This window comes from Oenanthe melanoleuca, chromosome 3 (genome assembly GCF_029582105.1).
Source record: "Oenanthe melanoleuca isolate GR-GAL-2019-014 chromosome 3, OMel1.0, whole genome shotgun sequence".
Taxonomy (NCBI): Eukaryota; Metazoa; Chordata; class Aves; order Passeriformes; family Muscicapidae; genus Oenanthe; species Oenanthe melanoleuca.
Genome location: NC_079336.1, coordinates 77,787,390 through 77,806,100, shown reverse-complemented (window position 1 = coordinate 77,806,100; position 18,711 = coordinate 77,787,390). Strand labels below are relative to the sequence as shown.

At 41.9% G+C, this 18,711-nt stretch overlaps 1 protein-coding gene across 1 annotated transcript; it reads left to right on the top strand.

Moving 5' to 3' along the window:
* The first annotated feature begins 48 nt into the window (after positions 1-48).
* On the top strand, positions 49-15,000 carry DESI2 (desumoylating isopeptidase 2). The gene is made up of 5 exons (XM_056487838.1): positions 49-451; positions 6,951-7,023; positions 8,860-8,953; positions 9,453-9,594; positions 11,429-15,000. The coding sequence occupies exons 1-5, from the start codon at positions 413-415 to the stop codon at positions 11,660-11,662; spliced, it is 582 nt and encodes a 193-aa protein (XP_056343813.1). The 5' UTR covers positions 49-412; the 3' UTR covers positions 11,663-15,000.
* The last annotated feature ends 3,711 nt before the right edge of the window (positions 15,001-18,711 follow it).

Here is an 18,711-nt window from a genome sequence, read left to right as displayed (position 1 = left end):
TGGGGGCGGGCTGGAGCGGCTCCATTTTGCGCCCGTCGGCGGGGCTGCCCGGCCGTCCCGCGGCCCGGCGCCAGGCAGGGCGCGGCTCGCCCGGCGCCTCTCCCTTCCCTCCTCCTCCCTTCACTCCTCCCCGCCCGCCACCGGCACCGCTGCCGCCGCCACCGGGGTGGGGCCCGCGCCCGCTGCCCCCCGCTGCCGGCCGCGGGCTGAGCGCGTCTCCCGGGGGCGCGGCCCCGTCCCTCCGCGGCGGCGGCTCCATGGTGCCCGCCGCCCCCCGCCGCCCCGCAGCAACAGGCAGGACGAGGAGGAAGCGGCCCCCGGGGGTCCGCACCGCCCCGCCGCCGGCCTGAGCGGCGCCGCCGCCGCAGCGGGAGCGACCGAGCGGGCGGGGGGCGCCCGCGGGCCGCCGGCGATGGCGAACCAGCTGGTGATCCTGAACGTCTACGACATGGTGAGCCACCGGCACGGCTCTGGGCGGGGGTCTGGCCCCCTCCCGCAGGGCGGCGGCGGGAGTGTCCTGCCCCGCGGGGGGCAGGACGGCTGGGAAACTTTGCCTGCCCTTCCCGTGCCTGTCCCCGCGGGAGCCGGAGCCGTGGGCGGCTGAGCGGGAGGAATAACCAACGCGGGAGGGGAGGGAGGGCGGGGGCGGTGATTTGGGAGGTCTGACGATTTCTACAGCCCCTCTGTGACCTGCGACAAAAGTTTGCCGGGCCGGGTCTTCCTGTGACAGGTGGATCCCCTCCCTGTGGCGGGGGAAACTTTCTTGCCCTGCAGTGAGCGTCCCTGGGCTGTGCTGCTCCCTCTGCTACTGCCCCAAAGCTCAGCAGCGGGGAGGCCCTGCCTTCCTGCTCACGAAAACCAGAAAAGGCTCCTGTTTGCCAGGAGCATGGTAGTTCGGGATAACCTCTCTCTCTGCAAGGATAAGAGCTTTTTAGCACGGTGTCCGTAAGGTGACTTTTTTCTAGACCATAATTTTTGTTATAGTTTTGTTATGGCTGCTACCTGGTAGAAATGAAAGAATCGCTCCAGCTTGATTTGCAGCCTATGAGCTCACCTTCCCTCCCTCCTGGATAATCTTTATGTGGCACCTACAGCAACTGTGGTATTGTCTTATATTCAGCTGGAAGCTGCTCAAATGCCATGGTAACAAATTAGGTGTAAGTACCTGCATGGAACAGAAGGTTTGGATAAGCAATAAGAAAATATTATCCGTTAATGCGTTCCAGTCGCTGGAAATTAGAACGGGTGGCAGTAGTTCTCTGACCAAGTTTTGAGCCTACTGATGAAGGACAGTAAGATGGAGAACTGGCTTCAGGTGACACTGGTTGTGTTACTAGCTTATTTTGGATAGGCTTTCCTACTACCACCATTTTAAAGTAAACCTTGGCTGTTTTGAAGGGCTAAAGGCATCTAGTGTAGTGCCAGTGACTGCTGGAAGTGACAAAATGCAGCTTGTTTTGCTTGGAAACAGCCACATTCAAATGCTAAAATGTTTTAACAGCAATCAATAGAAAGCTATCTGGCTTGAAATCAAATATATTTACAATATCATAATAACTAGCCTGATTTTTGTCCTTATTTTCTTTTACTCTGGAACTTACCTTAGAAATCCATGTCCTGTTTTGGGGGGATTTTTAGCCCAATCCTGTGTTTGAGCTCTCTCTCCAGTGAATATAGCCTGTTACCTTGACTTTGGTTTCCTTCCTTATAGACAGTGAGGGGAGACTGGAGACAGGAGCAGTCTGTTCACGGTGATTTTCTGAGAGATGGGAGGAAAAAAGAAGGGGTCTTTGCTCATATGTGATGCTAATATGAGAAAAAGTCACAGTGTGCCTTCTTTATACCTTGCTTGAGGAGGGAAGGATGCCCTGTCACATGCATATATATGACTTCTCTGGACTACAGGGTGAATATGTATATTGGGGAGTCTCTTTTAGCATAAAAATGATGGTTTTACATATATTAACTATAAATATTTGTACAGTGAAAGAAGTAGGACTTTGGTTTCCGTGACTCTTACATAAGAATATCTTTGAAGTCAAGGCTTGACACACTTCTGACTCACCAAAATGGAAGACCCACTGCTCTCACAAAGACTTGCTTAATTGTGCAAAGCGGGCCCAGTTCACAGGCAGGCTGTGCAACCTTAACAGAATGGACTGACTCCTGTGTATATGCCTGCCTGGAAAGTAGTGCCATGGCCTCTGAGAAACTCCATTCTCACTATGATGGTAGCACTGGTGGGGTGTGATTTCAGCATGCTGTTTCTTTTTCTCTTGGAATAGTCTACTCTTTCATTCACGTCATCCTCTCTTTTTCCTCCAGAGCTGAATTTCTGTGATCAGTTTTACTCCAGCCATCCTAAGAAGGCTGGCAGTCAACATGAGGAAAGTGAGGAAAAAAGCAACAGGAAGGGTGTGCTCCTAAAAGCTAGTGTCATATTTTGCCTAAGGACACATTAGGGACTGTTGGTTATCCTGTTGCCATTACTGGGGCTCTGCCTCCATCGAGAATTCACAGTCTCTGAAGCCACCGTCTGTGGAAGGAACTTTCTCTATAAAAGCAAACTGGAAAAGAAGCAGCCAAGCACATTTACTTGCAGATGTTTGATTACATGTAGGGGTAACTTTATTGGTTGAAGCTGCACATCACCACAGATTATACATAGTATAAGATCAAACCACTAAGGAGAATATTTCCTGCTTCAGTCCTGTTTGTTGTTTTGTAGCAGTATCTACTTTATTTGACCATTAGAGAAACAGTTTTCCTTCAAACTGGTGAGAAAAACACAGGTTTGTGTGATGTCTGAAAGATACCGCCAGTGTACATCCTTCATCAAACTCTTCTGCTAAACCACATCTCAGTCCATTTGAAACCAAAGCCTCACTTTCATGTTGCATAGCAGTTTTTACTGCTTGTACAACAGCCTGCTGAAATCAATGGTACTGCTTTATTTGGGGGATTAGGAGTGGGTGGAAGAGAGGAGTCTTCTGTAATAGCAGTTTTGAAATTCTGTTTATTCACCAAACCGTGCCAACTGCGTATTTGAGACATTAGCAGGTTTGCTCTTTGCTTCTGACATTCCATGTCACTTGGAAATGGGTTTGGGATTTTTTTGTAGTTTAGGTTTGGGATTGGGTTTTCTGTTTCTCTTTTGGAACAAGAGACCATTGTCATTCACCTCGTTGACAGAACCAGTGTTATTGTAATAACAAGCAGCTTTATTTCAACCTGCATGCAAACTGTGGTTTCATTTCCCAGGCAGCTGCTTAGGTATGCAGGGGAATACTTAGTGACCTTGCTACTGTTGGAACTCCTTACAGGACTGAGTTGGTTGCTTTTGGAGGAAATACCCTTCCAATGTCCTTAGTGCTTGAAAAAGCGAAAATCTTTGATACAACCAGAGTGTGAAGGGGATGTGTGTGTTGTAGAAGAAAGTCGGCTTTCAAGTAGTGGTAACTTTATGGAGGGAGAGAAGCTTAAGGGTGTATTTATGTGGTAGAGTTCATGCCTTTGAACATCTTTTATGATCATTAAAAGGGTAGGGTGAAGGCTTTGATATATTGTGTTTTGAGAACTGGAGTACTTTATAGCTTCATTTTAACTAACTGCTTATTTTTAGGGGTCTCATTTTTTTGTCCCAAGTAGTAGTATCCTATTTTTTCCCTTATCAAATAAGGTGATAACAAGCTAAAGTATTAATGTAAATGAAAGCTCTGAAGATATTTTTGAAGCGCTGGGCTTAGTGTTTTGCTTTCATTGTAGTGACATGACTTTATTGAGCACATAGAAAACTACTTCTCCAATATTTTCCTTATGATAAAGGAAAGATAAAACCTGAAATCCTGTTTTACAAGACTAACATATTGCAAAATATTGGGGGTATGGGATTTCACCATACTGTTATGGCAAAATCCATATCAAGACTAAAGGGAATCCAGTTTGTGTAATGGAAACAAGGATGTAGCATTTGGGATCAGTTTGGGCATGTTACTGAACCAGTGAGCTATACATATGTAATTTCATTGACAGTCTTTATTTTGTAAGTTGTATATAATCTTTTCAGCTGCAGCCAAATTCAGCACCCTTTGTCGCATTTGTCCTGCATGTCTTCCTTCAGTGAGATAAGGCATTTTGTTCAATGAGTAAATGGGACCAACCTTCCAATGGTTCATCCAGATTAAGTAATAATTAGATATAATTACTGTTCCTGGGGGAAAGTAATTCTGCCTTATTGAAATTCTTTTATCTTCAATTAACCTATTCTGTTCTTACTGGAAATCTGAAGCAAAGTACCAGCTTGCTTCAGGCACTTCTTCCAAAGCTGCTAACTTTGGTTTTATTTGCCAGCAGTGTTCACTTTGTGCAGTGTAGCAAGCCCCAATTGCTTAGGTGGCACCAGTAAGGAGGAGCACCTGCTTGGATAGGAGTGTGCTGTGCTGAATGCCTTGTTGGATCAGCTTCCATCCCGCTCATCCACTTCTGTGCAGGTCAATGAAGAGGCTTGGTGACTCACTTTTCTCTCTCCTCCCTATACTTTGTGTTTGGTTTCGTGGAGTTACGGATTGGGAGTACTGTGAATACTTTTTTTCCTCATTTTTTTCTGTCTAATAACCAGCTAGGCTTTATTCTATCCCCATTGCCTGTGGGGTATCTTGTGTAAGTTTTGTTCTATTTTCAGAGGGCAGCCATAACCTTGCTTGGCATTAACAGATCCAGTGGGTACATGATACGTAGGTTGTTTGGAATTCAGCAGCCAGGTTCTGAGTTTTCTGGCCACAAGTGCCCAGGAAAGGGACAGACTAGAGTACCAGAAAGCCTATTCTAGGTTAGGTTCATTTGGATACACCTTCCCATTAGGCAAATGTACTTTATTCCAGTGATGACAAACTGTACATTGACTGTGCCTACGGTTTTGACTATAAATATAAACCTGAAACTATTTTGAAATGGTGAGCTGGTAAACTGTGGGGTAGGAAGGGCTTCAGAACTGGAACACATTTATGTTGCAGTAGCTCTTCTGTTTTCTGGCTTTGATTTCCCCTCATGAGCAGAATCCATTTTTTTATGCTCACAAACCTATTAAGATGAGTAGTCTTCGCATCCTTCTCCTTTCTTGCCCTCTTTGTATTTTCCCTGTTCCCTGTCTTTCTATACAGAGTAAATTAATGCAGAGTATTTCTGGATGTAGTTTGTTCATACCAAATTGCTCTCTGCTCTTTTATGGGGGGTGGAAGGAAAGAACTGCTAAGCCCTTTAAATAGACTAATGTGATGATTTAGTGTAGTCATCCATACCCCCACTAGCTAACATAGCACTACACTGACAAAGCCAGAAATTAAAGCAAATGGTAAAGTTTAGTCTTAAGCAAAATTTATCCGTGGATCACAATTGAGCTTTAAATAAATATGAGGCACAAAATCTGCCTTCTCTTAATTCGTATTGACAAAATTTCCCACAGCTGGCTTGTCTGTTTGTAGCCATTGGCATGACTTGCTCTTTTTGCTATTTAACTTGTTTTCATTTTTATTAATAGCTTGTCAACCTGAGGTTTAGTGTATCATTTTTATTGGGAGACAAAAAGCTTACATGCGGTAATGTTTGTGATGGCACTGTAAATTACACACTGACTCCAGCCAGCACATCTTCAAGTGTGACACCTGCAACCTTTTATGTTTTTATCATCAGTTGGGCTACCTAGTGGCTTTGCATCAGAAAACACTGATAATGTCAACAGGTTGTGTGAGGAAGATAGTTTCTTTTATTCTGCCTGCTTGCTAAACCAGTGTTAATTTACTGGGAGTTGTACCTCAGCCTGTATCCTGCCTTGCAGTTGACTTTTTGAAGTCTGCTTTGTAAAAGCTCACAGAGAAGCTCTGGGAAGAAAAAATCCTATTACTAGTGTAATTGACAAAATAATGTTTTTCTTTTATTTTCCTGAGGTTTTTCTTGCTAGCCAATTTCAGTTTTAAGGACACTACTGAGGCTTTTTATTTTTGTTTCAGGTTAATTCTCAAATTGTGTGTCACTTGAGATCTTTTCATACTTTGAGATTGATAGTTTGAGGGTGGTGATGAAGACAGGGAAAGAGTACTTTGAGGTTTCCTTTTCCAGAGTTCTGCATCTTTGAGGTCTTGAGGGTAACAGTTAGCTTCTGGTAGACACTTGCTGCTGCTGCACTTTCATAAAAGAAGAGAGAAAGCACTAAGGGAAGTTTCCTTTCTTTACTATTTTTTCCCTTTTCCAAAAAATTTTCACTTCCGATTTCTTTGGAAATGCATCTGTTTTCTACTGGCTACAATACAAGTGATACGTTGGAAACAAGTGTCAGACATATGCAAAGGACTTAAAACCTCATGTTTGGAGCCCCGTGCATCAGCAGCCTGAAGAGAGCTTTTTATCTTGTATGGTGACCTCTAATTGAGTATTCAAAGACAAAATATAATAAGGTAATTTCAGTCCATCTCTGAATGTGTCTTGTGCTCACCTGTTCATAAGCAGGTGTAGTCATTGCTATTAATGACAGTTAGTGTGTGTATCTCACAGTCCTACATTCCTATGTATTTTGAAGAAAAATGTGCTCCTTAAAATTACAGCAATTAATTCTAGAATGTATTCCACCTAATGGCAAACTTTGCAACCTATAGCTTGTTGACAAATAGAAGGATTTAATCTGGATTTCTCCCAGGTACAGACTCCTTGGGTGACAAACTTTGAAAGCACTAAAACACTGGAGTAGAACCTAATAGAATTAATTCACTGCATACATTTGGGGAATTTTACTGACATTCTGTTCCTGCAAAATGGATTGTGCAGTTTCCAGTTTGTGATAGGGTTTAAGACTTTGTGATAGGGTTTAATGCTTTTGATGTGGGGGACAGTCTGCTCTGAGAAGATAAATCTGTACTGCAAACTAACTAGAGTTTTGGGGTTTTTTTCTTTCCTTTTAGTATTGGATGAATGAATATACTTCTTCCCTTGGAATTGGAGTGTTTCATTCAGGTATAGAGGTGTATGGCCGAGGTATGTACAAGAAAAGCATAACTTACTTTTTGTTTCAGTAATACAGCTATTTAAAAAGCATTTTTCAGGTAGTGAGGGGAGCCTAGCTCCTGAAACCTCTTCATCTCTTTTTCTCATCTATTCTGCCTCTGGAAAAAACCTTGGACACGAATAATCTAGTACTGTTGTGCATGCATTTATATAAAGCTGTTTAGCTATGAAAAAGTGTGCAACCTATTCAGCCAGGCATAGAAATTTTTATTTTAGGTTTGGAAATACTTTTAAAAACCTACATAAAACAAATGTGGGCTTTGTGTAAGCATGGTTGAATCCTTTCCTCAGTTTTCTGTCAGCACTTATTGCAAGGAGTTAATTTTTAATTACAGAAACAATAATCTGTTGCAGAGAGGCACCTAAAAGTTCATGATGGTCTGGAAAAAGTCTATTCCATTTTGGTAGGTTGGTTTGTTTTAGAGACAGTTTCTTTCAAAGAAACATGTCCGATGCATGCTGTTCATAACAAGTGCCCTTGTGATAAATAACAGCAATGCTTTTCAGTTTTGCTCAATAGGTTGTGTTTGGGTGCTACAGCCTCCTGGTCTGTTCAGGACACTTTGAACCTGCACTGCAGCCAGAAGGTGTTTCTGTGCTTGCCATAGCACGGGCTCAGGTCTGAGGTGTTTCTGCCCAAAGTATAATGACACTCAGAGGCAATGGTGTTGCAGTTAAGGAAGAAAAACCTATTGCAGTAGGGGTTTTTTTCTTTAGAATGTGTTGGGAGATATGGGGACGAGCAAAAGGCATGGCATGCCCCCCCCGAAGACCACACTGCCCAAAGTTATCTTAAACTATGTTTCAGCTACTGTAATGGTCATATTATATCTGTTTTTGCAAGTGTTACCAGAGCAACAAATTGACAAAATACAATGCTTATCGTTAAAACTTTTTTTTGGATTTGTTTTAATCTGACCCAGAAAGACCTGACTCTTAATAGTGCTCTGCCTGAAACCCAGTTTTTGAGCTGTGCCAAATACATGTGCCTCCCTTCCTGTTGGGATTATAGCAGCTTTCTCATACAGCAGGTCATGCCCCTGCTAGAACAATGACTTGCATTTTTCCAGGCACATCAAACCTTTTATTTATTAACCTGTTGTAAAAAAGATTACTCACAAAACCGAGTGCTAGACTTGGGTGATGTGTTAGGAGTTTTGAGGAAAGGAAATGTGAAGTCATGCTTAAAGCTTTTTTATTACGCTCTGGGCGCGGCGTGCTCTGTTATCTTACGGACACAGACGGAAGCTACAGCACACCATGATGCCTTCATGTGGTGTGAGTGCTTGAGCCAGCAGATGCTGTGTGCAGATTTGAGGTGCATGCACTGGTTTACTGTCTTGTTATAGTAAAGAACTTGACAACTGAACTCCTGCAAATCAAGAAATTCAAGGAACCTATTAGGCCACTATGCACTGCCACACTGAGGACTGTAGTGTACGCTGAATAGAGCCATCAGATCTCTGAAGATGCAGTGCTTTGAGTCCCCAATTTAGACATATGTAAGGGGAATTCTAAAGATAAGTATGTATGAAGATGTACAGTTTAACTTGTAAATGCTTCCTTATGCAATGAAAACTATATGTACTTACTGCAAAGTTATTCAAGTTAAACCTGTACACCTTAGGCTGAGTAGTAACTGACAAAACTATTAATTTCCAGCTCATTTCATTTCCTCCCCATGTAAATAACATGTCTGGTTGCTAGCCTTTAGATCTTTGTGAAGTCACCTTCCAGTCAGTGAGCTCTGCTGTTTCTCACTGTCATCAGGTGCTGGTTTTGTTAAATCTGAGCTTTCTCTTTCAGAATTTGCCTATGGTGGTCATCCATACCCTTTTTCTGGAATATTTGAGATTTCACCAGGAAATGCTTCTGAGCTAGGAGAAACATTTAAATTTAAGTAAGAAAGATTACCTGTTTTCTTGCTCTTTGAGAAAGTATATTAAAAATACAATTTGTTGCATTTATTTTTGAGGATAGATGTATTGAATTGTACAGTATTTCTGACTTTCTGAGAAATTCATGTGTTTGCATAGAAATGTACGATGGACAGAGGTGATGAGACAAGGAAGTGTCTACAGCAAAGAACTTTTTTCAGCATACCATTAAATTCCTAAAATGTATACAATTTTTTTTGGATTTGTGGCTAACTTTTATTACTCATACAGTGTAAGTAATGTAGTAACTTTTTCAAGGTGAGTAATCAGCAAGGAAACATCATCTCTTGTGATAAAGATGAAAGTACTGCCATAAAATGGAATAGAAAGAGCCTTTGTTATTCTTGGAGAACAGAAAGATTTTGCTACCCAGTCCAAAAGTGGAGTGACTGAGCAATGTGTGAATGGTAGTCCACCTATATCATATGAACCTGATCACCTTCTACTCTCTTTCTCTTCTAGAGAGGCTGTGGTTCTAGGCAGTACTGACTTTATGGAAGATGATATAGAAAAAATAGTAGAAGAGCTTGGAAAGGAATTCAAAGGAAATGCTTATCACCTAATGCACAAAAACTGCAATCACTTTTCTTCAGCTTTATCTGAGGTAAACAAACATAAAGGTCTATAGAAAGGTGCTTCATAGGTGGCTACAGAGCATCATTTCCTTCTAGTCCTTTGAAAGGTTTCATTTAATTTTCAGCTACCTATCTCTGTTGCCTTGGGCAAATGTCACCATTTTTCAGGTTGTATTTGTGCTTAGGTCCAAAGCACCAGATTTTGCTGCTAAATATTGTTGTCATACGTAGCCTGTGTTAGAGCAGAGGTGCATTCCTAAAGAGATACCTAGTAAATAAAGTATTAACAAGATTTTAATATAATTTTAGTCATTTCAGGAATTGCTACTGAAGATAGCAATGTTATAGATGTTATTTTTATCAGATTATTTGTATTTCCCCACAGAACCATCACACTGTCAATAATTTTCAAAGTTCTGACCTAGTGCTAAAGAATAGCAAAGGCATTAAAGTTACTCAGATGATGTTAATCTTCTGCTTGAGAGGCTTTTGTCAAGTTATTTCTCTGCCAGCACCTGTGACCTGATCTAGATGAATGTAGATACTTGAGTGGTCATGCAAAGAATCTGACCAAGGAGCCACAGGGGCTTTGCTTTTTCCCCCTTAGCTTTGTTGTAGCATGATCAGTTTGCCAATAGGATTGAATGCTGATCATTCACATGTGTATCCACACAAGGGAAAGGGTCAGGAGCAAGTAATCCAGGACAAAGAGGGGAATGGAAACTTTGCTTTTCATTGATAGTTGGCAATCACTGCTTGCCAGAATTTATTCTAATGTTTCACTGAAACACTCCAAAACAAGGATGGCTATTTTTCCCATGTGAACTTTCATAGACTTTAATTGGGTTTTTTTCCCAAAATAGTTAATGCATACTTAGTGTATAGCCTGTGTTTTATGTGGACTGATTTGCCAGTGATAGTGGAAAATTTTATTGAGATGATGATTCATGTGCAATGCTGGTACAAGTAAGTAGGGTGAGACACTGACAAAGCTGCAGTTGGTGTGAAATCTGGCCTATATGGCCAGGGTTTTGCCATACTCTTCAGCTGCATGGTCATATTGTTTCTGTTTTAGGTCAGTCCTATTTAATGTTAAAATGGACTATAAAAGTGGATATAATTGCAAGTTAAGTGCTGCTCAGTTACAGCAGAGTAATGTTCATGTTCTCCAGATTTGCACTGTAATACCAAAAGTGAATATGGAGGTAGTGACAACAAAATTATTTAATGACTGATGTGCAGTAAAAATAAGTACTTAATGCAACCTCATATATTTTTGAGGAGTTGAACCCAGCTGTGCATTGTATAGTTTCTCTTGTTGCAGTGAACCAAAGTGTGTGCTTGGCCTGTGTTGTAGGATAGTGATGTCTTGTGGAAGTCATCAGAGGCCACCACAGTAGGGAGGCTCAGCTGTGTGTGTAACTCCATACAACTGTGGTATTTCTGGCCATGTGATTTTGGGGTGCTTTTTTGTAAGAGTGGGGTTCCTCCTGCAATTTCTGTTTCTGAGGAATTAGCACTGAATAGAAACCATAGCTTAACTAATTTTTGTGCCTTTTATAGAAGTTATTCAAAAAGAGTGAGGTGGTTCAGGCTTTTTTTTTCAATTTTCTTCTTCTAAGAAAATCATAGAACCCACCATGTGTCCAACTTTCACAATGGAGTATAGGTGTCTTTGTGGGGCTTGGAATGCTGCCTTTACTGATGGAGAAAGTGCAGCTAACTTGGGTGCTTCTTGACTGGCATTTGTGATATGTAAACTGTCAGTCTGCTGCAGCTTTTGCTTTTTATTTACAATACTGAAGCTTTGTTACTTCTGAATCCAGAAAACAAATTAACCCTTTCTTTTTCCTTCCCCCATAGATTCTCTGTGGAAAAGAGATTCCACGATGGGTGAATCGCCTTGCCTACTTCAGCTCTTGTATACCCTTCCTCCAGAGCTGCCTGCCAAAGGAGTGGCTAACTCCTGCAGCCCTCCAGTCTAGTGTTAGCCAGGAACTACACGATGAGCTGGAGGAAGCTGAGGATGCAGCAGCATCAGCTTCCTTGGCGAGCTCGGCATCTGGGTCTAGAACTGGACGCCACACCAAATTATAAGTCCTCCTCCAAAGTAGCAAATGGTTTGAAATACTTCAGTTTGATCTCTTCAGCAATTGACTTCCTGACAGAACATGAGAGCCAACTCTAGAACATTGTTTTTATATGCAAAAAAAAAAAAAAAAGCTCTCATCAACCCCTGTTTCAGCTCAGGATTATTTATGTAGTGAAAGGAATTGCTGGGAGAAAAGGGAAGGATTTTGTGTGAAGCCACCCTTTTCATTTTCACCTGTTTGGTAGACCTGAGTTAACATCTTGCATAAAGCAGAACTTAAATTATTTGTTTACAGTATTGTGTACTGCTGTTTACAAGTCCTGTAAGGACTCCTGCTACCATGGAAGAAGAAAGAATTTGAGTTCGATTTAACTGTTGGTATAAATCAAAATCAGTGGTATGATGCCCTGGATGAACTTTCCCCTTTGTTTTCAAGACTTAAGGCAGGAGAAGATTAAATTGAGGAATGCCAGAAACTGCTGAATACTATTTATGTGAACAGGGTACTGTGCACTTAAAGTGGCTGATGTAAACAGGTAGATTCCAGGATGTAGGGAGACTGGTTTGGTCTAAAATCTGTTCCTAGAAGTATGACCTCTACATTAATGAAACTGTGGATTTTTGCACATATGAAGGGAAATTTCTATCTCATTGCAATGCACATCAATCCTTTTTTTTTTTTTTTTTTTTTAATTCAGCCATTTCATCCTGTCTTGTGTCTTTACTTGCAGTTTACTTCAGGATTTAAACATATGAGTATCATCTTCTAGAAGCATCAACAACATTTTCACTTCTTTGCTTTACTTGATTTCAGACTTATATATACAAGTTAGTACTTGTATTCCTTTCTTGTTTGTTTGATATAGTTTGGAATTGTGTAAAACAAGCCATTTATGGTTGGGGAATGGTCTTTGCTTCCTGCTGCTGATTTTGCTTCATTTGAGTTTGTAAACCTTCGTGTCCTTTTCTTTGAGCTACAAATTACTGCCCAGTTGTGCTTATCCGCACAAATGATAGAGAAATCCTAATTTATCTCCCCGCAGTCTCTATCTGTGGCATTAACTTTCTTATCAGATGTAATGAAGAAAAACCTGAAAATTGCTTATGCACCTGTGTGTTTACACAGCAGAACCCACTAATCTGCACACATAATTATGTCTGAAGGTAAGAGATACTATTTTCTAAAACACAGAAGTATGTTTGCTGGTAGATTATAATTAGAGCTAAATTATAATTAGTGATCAGAATATATAATGGAATGCCTTATTCTTGTTGATTTACAAAGAGAATTAATTGTTCTTCCAGTCATTAGTGTAAATTAGTGAGGTTCTATTGTGCACCTAAGGCTACAGTAGCACAAACGTGAGGGAGCTGAGCTTGAGTATTTTGTAAGACTTACTGCCTTAAACTAACAAAAACCATACCATCCCTAAACTGATCAGCTCACAAAGAAGTGTGCATTACTAGAAATACAAATTATTCTTATGAGCTTTATTTACTTTTGCTGGATTTAGTTTTCCTGTTGAATGAAATACTGACTCTGCAGTTTCTGCTGTTTAAAAGCAAAAACAAAGTCCTCTTGGGAGGCAAAATGCTTCATGTTATGAATGCTCCTGGCCATGGGTAGTGGTGCCATTAAGCCCTATGGGAAGGTGCAGTAGCTGTGTCATAGTAAGAATTCTTATGGTTGCCAGCTCCAACTTGTGTTGGAAACAAGTGGAAGTTTTTCTGCTGCCACCTGGGTTGAATCCTTCATCAGACAGACTTTAGGTTTTCACTTATCTTCTGTGATGCAGTGTAGTACAGAGACAGATATGCTCAGTTCTGGAGGGGAAAATCAACTGAGACTTTCTGGAAGTAAAAGTCTCCATAACTGTATTTTGGTACGTGTTTTAATAATCTCTTCTACCAAGTGGGAAGCGTTTAAGACTGGTGAGTCTGCCGCTAACTTCATTCTCTGTTTGATCTCCAGAAGCTGGATATCTGACCCTCCCTGCTGAGTACTCTCCACTCTGAATTTGAGTTCTCCTTTCCTTCTTTTCCCTGTAGTGAAAATGACTATGGTGGTCTCCAGTCAGCTCTCAAGCATGACAGAACTGAATCTCACACTACTCACAGCTCAGACAACAGGCTGCAGACAGGTGATTTTTGTCTCTGCTGTGCAGCTGTGGTAGTAATGTGACTAAGGCTCTTGGCCGGGGCAGGTCCTTTATTTCAGCTCAGGGTTGAGGCCACTGATCTAGCAATGTACTGTAGCTTTTCCTAGGCTTTAGGAAAAAATAAATAGAATGACTTTTCATTGCTACCTTTTATGTACCAATATCAGCTTTTTAGGCTTCTGATACATCCAGAGCGCTAGGTCACAAATCTCTACACCCTCATTAACACACACAATTACAGCATGTACAATGCAAGAACATGACAGATCACAGCACAGTTTTTATTTAGAAGTAAAATTAAGACTATTTTTTATAAAGCAGACTGGAAAGTTTGTAACAAAAACATTCATTTTATTGGTAGCTGTACAGGTGAAAATACTGTCTTATGCTCCATAGCGACTTCTTTTTGTTTGTTTCGAAACCATCCATTTGTAAATCCTGTGAGGAAACTGACACCTGAACCCTGAAGGTTGTTGGGTATTGTATCAAAGCGAGCAGTACTGTAACTTCAATTGTGTGCTGTCAGCTCAGCCTCTGCTGGATGCCTGCAACAAGTCACCCTGCCAGTGGTTACTCCAATTTGTTAGCAATAGAGCAAGTTACCTTTCACCAGCATTACTGCCAAGCAGGGATTACTTTAGTCTACTAATGACCACACTGTGCTAGGACTAGAACACTTCAAAATGCTGTGAGAAAGCTGGACACCTGTGGAATCTTTTCCATCAAAACGGGTAGAAAAATATCACCACTTCAGGGTTCTGCTCTGTTTACTTTCTCATTTTTGTTTAATTTTCTGTGTAGTACTTTTGATATGTATTACATTGTTTAACTCAGTCATTTTATTTAAATGCCATTTTCTGTTCAGCAAGCCAAAAAATCCAATGTACTGTCAGTAACTTCAGAGTGGCTTGGTAAAAAAAAAACATAGTTGCATTACTTCTGAAATTTGCAATGCAATTCTGATCACTATTGATAGATGATAATTTTCACTGTTGGAAGTTGGTTACAAGCTGAATATTCACTGATGCATTTTTTGTAAACTTGTATTCAAGTTTACTCTACTACATAGTATTTGTATAAAATTCAAAGAATTTTGACTTTTGTTACCTGTACATGGCAACAAGTTGTCTAGCATCTTAAACTTAAATCCATCAGTTTATTAAAAATACTTTTATAAAAAAAAAGTTGGCTCTGTGTGTTACTCCCCTTGTACCTACAGCTCTTTTTTGCAGTGCCTCCCAAGCTGATGTTTGGTTTTGAAGGACAGTGAGACTATCCAAGGGTTTCCTGTAGTTAAGCTTTAGGCTGTTAGGCTGACATGAGCATCGGGTGCTGTGGTTTGGTTTGTGTGAGGCATCTTCCCCAAACATCCCAAACTCTGGCACAGAGTTGGCAGCAGCCCTTGAGGACATGCTTTGCCAGCACTGAAAGGTGTTGGCACTGGAATTTGAAGATGAGTACATGTGTTCTATCAGCAAAGAGACTTCTCTGCAAGTTGAGGGCACTGATAAATGGGGGTGCTGTCCTGTGGCTGTCCCTACCCATCTCCCCCCACAGCTAGGAAGGGGATGTGTTTTGCCATGCTGTGTGTGCTGAGCTGGACATGTCCATGTGCACTGCTAATGAACATTGGCTAGGGCATGACCTGTTAGAGAAGCTGCCCAGACAGAGATGTGTTCCCTTTTCTGCATTTCCCTAATCACCAGCAAACCTGCAAGAGAGTTTGAGCAACTTGCAACGTATTGAATGGAAACTTGACAACTGTTCATCAGTTAAAACTAATGTGAGTTACAGATGAACTCACTTCTGCCATCCAATGGCCAGGAATGCCTATCAGCTTCTAGGAAGGTGATCAATTCCTAAAAGTATATACCAGCATTGTTTGCTGATGGGTAAGTGGCTGTGTTTAATAGAGCTGCTCTTGAAGAAAAGATAAATGTTCCAAATGGAATTTTATTTTCTAAAAGTTCCTTCAGCCATGCAGAAGTATATGACAAATTTGTCATTGGAATGGCTTTGCAATGGGCAGAGGTTTTTTGTGGCTATAGCACCTTAGTCCTACCACCCTCCCAGAATAAATACATTCTTTTGCAGTGCTTCATACAATGCAATGGAAATGGCTATTGGACAGTTCCTGGCTTTTTTTGAAATCCTGTGGTTTGATCTAAATCAGATCATAAAAAAACTTCAAACTTGTCAATGTAACAACTTGTCAGGGAAGCCAGCTGTGCTCCACTGGCAGTTCCCATTCCTGCTGGGCTAGAGTAGGAGTCCTGTACTTTTCACATGATCTGGTTCATTAAAATTACCATATAGCAAATTAAATCAGGGTCTAGCCATAAAGAAATGCAAGATCCTTCACTGTCATAGTTTTAGCTTGCTTTGGGCATGACAGAGGCTGCCTCTGAGTCTCCATAGAGATGGACATTGCTCATACCAGAGTGGCTCTCCACCCCATCCATCTCTGAGTGGCAGCCTGGGACACACAGAACTATGGGAATGCTACTTCTTCTGCAGGTTTAAGATGGGAACCAGCTGTTCTCCTGGTCTTTTGGAAGTTGTTGATCCTGGAATCCTCAAAGCAGCAAGCCTGCTGCACCTGCTGGTTACCAGAACACGTGTTTGTGTGAAAGGAGAGAAATCACTGTTAGTGTCTCCTGAACAAAGTGAAGGTGAAGGAGGGGCTTCATGTGTGCCCTGCAGGAGCTGTTGTTCATGGACTTTAACTCATGATTTCTTTTTAGTAAGCTGTTTTTACCTCTCTAGCCCATTTCACCTTTACACGGCCTGAAACAAGGCACCCAGATACAGAACTTCAGGATGCCAGGACTGTGTTGCTGAATGTTCCTGCTGGGGCTCACTACAGCTTGGGAGGAGAGTTAGGAAGCTATTGTGGATGAGAGAAGCCTTTCCCACATCCATGACACCAGCCCTGTCTGCTGCCCCAGGCAGCTGTGGGGTGGAAGTGTGGGGGTTTTCAGAAACTCCTTGTGGGGTTCAGCTCTGGTCCCAGTGAGGCTGATGGTCAGTATGGGTTCTTCCTTACAATGAGACAAGTGATGTGAATCAGACACCCCCTGGCCAAACAGGGCACAGACAGGTTTCTATCAGGCTCCAGTGAAATGTGTCCAAACTCCCTCACCAGGAAGGGATGGGGGCAGAGGAGACCCTCTTCCCAGTGAGTGCCTGAGTGACATGGCAAATGCTCCCTCGTGTTTCCCAAGTTGGAATGGTCATTACTGTCAGCTCAAGCAGAGCCAGGGCTTTCCTCCCAGAATAAGTATAAAGCCCTATTAAACCCACCTAATGACAACACAAATCATGTTGAACAGAAAATGCCTTGTTCTCCCTACTCGGGCTGCAGAGGCTTGTGGGTTTTGTCCTGGTTTTCCCATTCCTAATTTGCCTGTGGGAAATGCTGCCTTCCCCCAGCCCTCCCAGTGCCAGCACACAATAGCTGCTTGTTTTTTGCCTGGAAGGAATTGCTGAGCCTTTTAATAGCTGGAATTGGGTTTATTTTTCTTCTGTACTTCAGCTTATTCATACTCAGTCATAGCATCCTAAAAGTGAAGATTTCTAAAAGAATTGGTATTTGCCTCCTTTATTTTGGTGTTTTTTTACCACAAAAAGATGCTCTGCATCTTAAATTTCATGCACCAGCCCAGTGTTAGTGGCACTAACTAATCCTCCAGTGAAATGTCAGCTTCCAACAAATTAATTCATGTGTCATTAAGCAAACATGAACTGAGGAGTGAGGACTAGCAGGAGCTGATGGCAGTGTAGCTGGCTCAAATGCAAGTGTAAAGGTCAATTATTTTTTATGTCAGAGAGACCTGGAAAGTTTAGTAAAAGCACTGTGGAGGCTGGCTGGGCTTGCTCTTCCCTCCAGCACTCTGGAGTCGAGGGCAGAGAAGCACCTCAGGGAGTGCCTGGCTTTTGTGGATGCTCTCATCTCTGCAATTGCTTTCTTTAAGCTGCTTTGCCCTTCCAGGAGCCTCGTGGCTCCTGTACCTTTTAAGAGGTTTAAAGGAAGGACAGACTCCATGGCCTGGAGCGCTGCCTCTGCCCAGGGCTCCCTGCACAAACACCCCCAGTGAAGTGGCACACCATGACATGCACCCAGGGATGTTATGCTCAGCCTGTGCTTTTGGAGAGTAGGGATGAGCATGGCATGGGAACCTGCAATGCATCCTTCAGACAGACAGGCAGCCTCTGGCATCTCTCCAGCTGGCACTGAGCTTCAAAGGTGCATTGATTAGTGCTAATATTGCTGTGATTATTGGTGCTAATATTGCAGTCTCCAGATGAGAAAGAAAAAAGGGCTTTTGTACTAAATAAACTGACATGTCATTATTTATTGATAATAAACTAATAGTGCAGAATTAAGCTAAGTACAAAACTGAATCTGTTCAGAGCTTGACCACACATCTTCCTGGTCCTGGCCTCCTATGGCATGATCTATATGTACAGCACTTCCAGAGCAGTCAGCTCCTGAGAGTCAACTTTTTCATCCTCAGTCTGTCCCCTGCAGATGTTCAACTTCCTAACTGGTCTCTGAGGATCTGCTTTTTACCTGCAGACCAGGTAATCCTACTGGTCATGGCACTCTTCCCTGACTGCATGAGCTGATCTATACTTCTTCCTTATCATCTGGGGAGGTTTACAAAGAATGCAGTTTGAAGAAATGCAACAAAAAGCTGCAACTAAGCCTGGGTCAGACAAGTCCCTTCTCTTCCCAAACACACAGACAAAACTGCTGGTTCTTGAAGACTATGACATAGGTTTGTGACTTCTTAAGGAACACCACAGGGAATAGAACCTTCAGCTGGAGAGCAGGTATTTCTGGTAGTAGTTAGGTAGAATTCCAAGGATATTTGTCAATTTAATGCAATGCA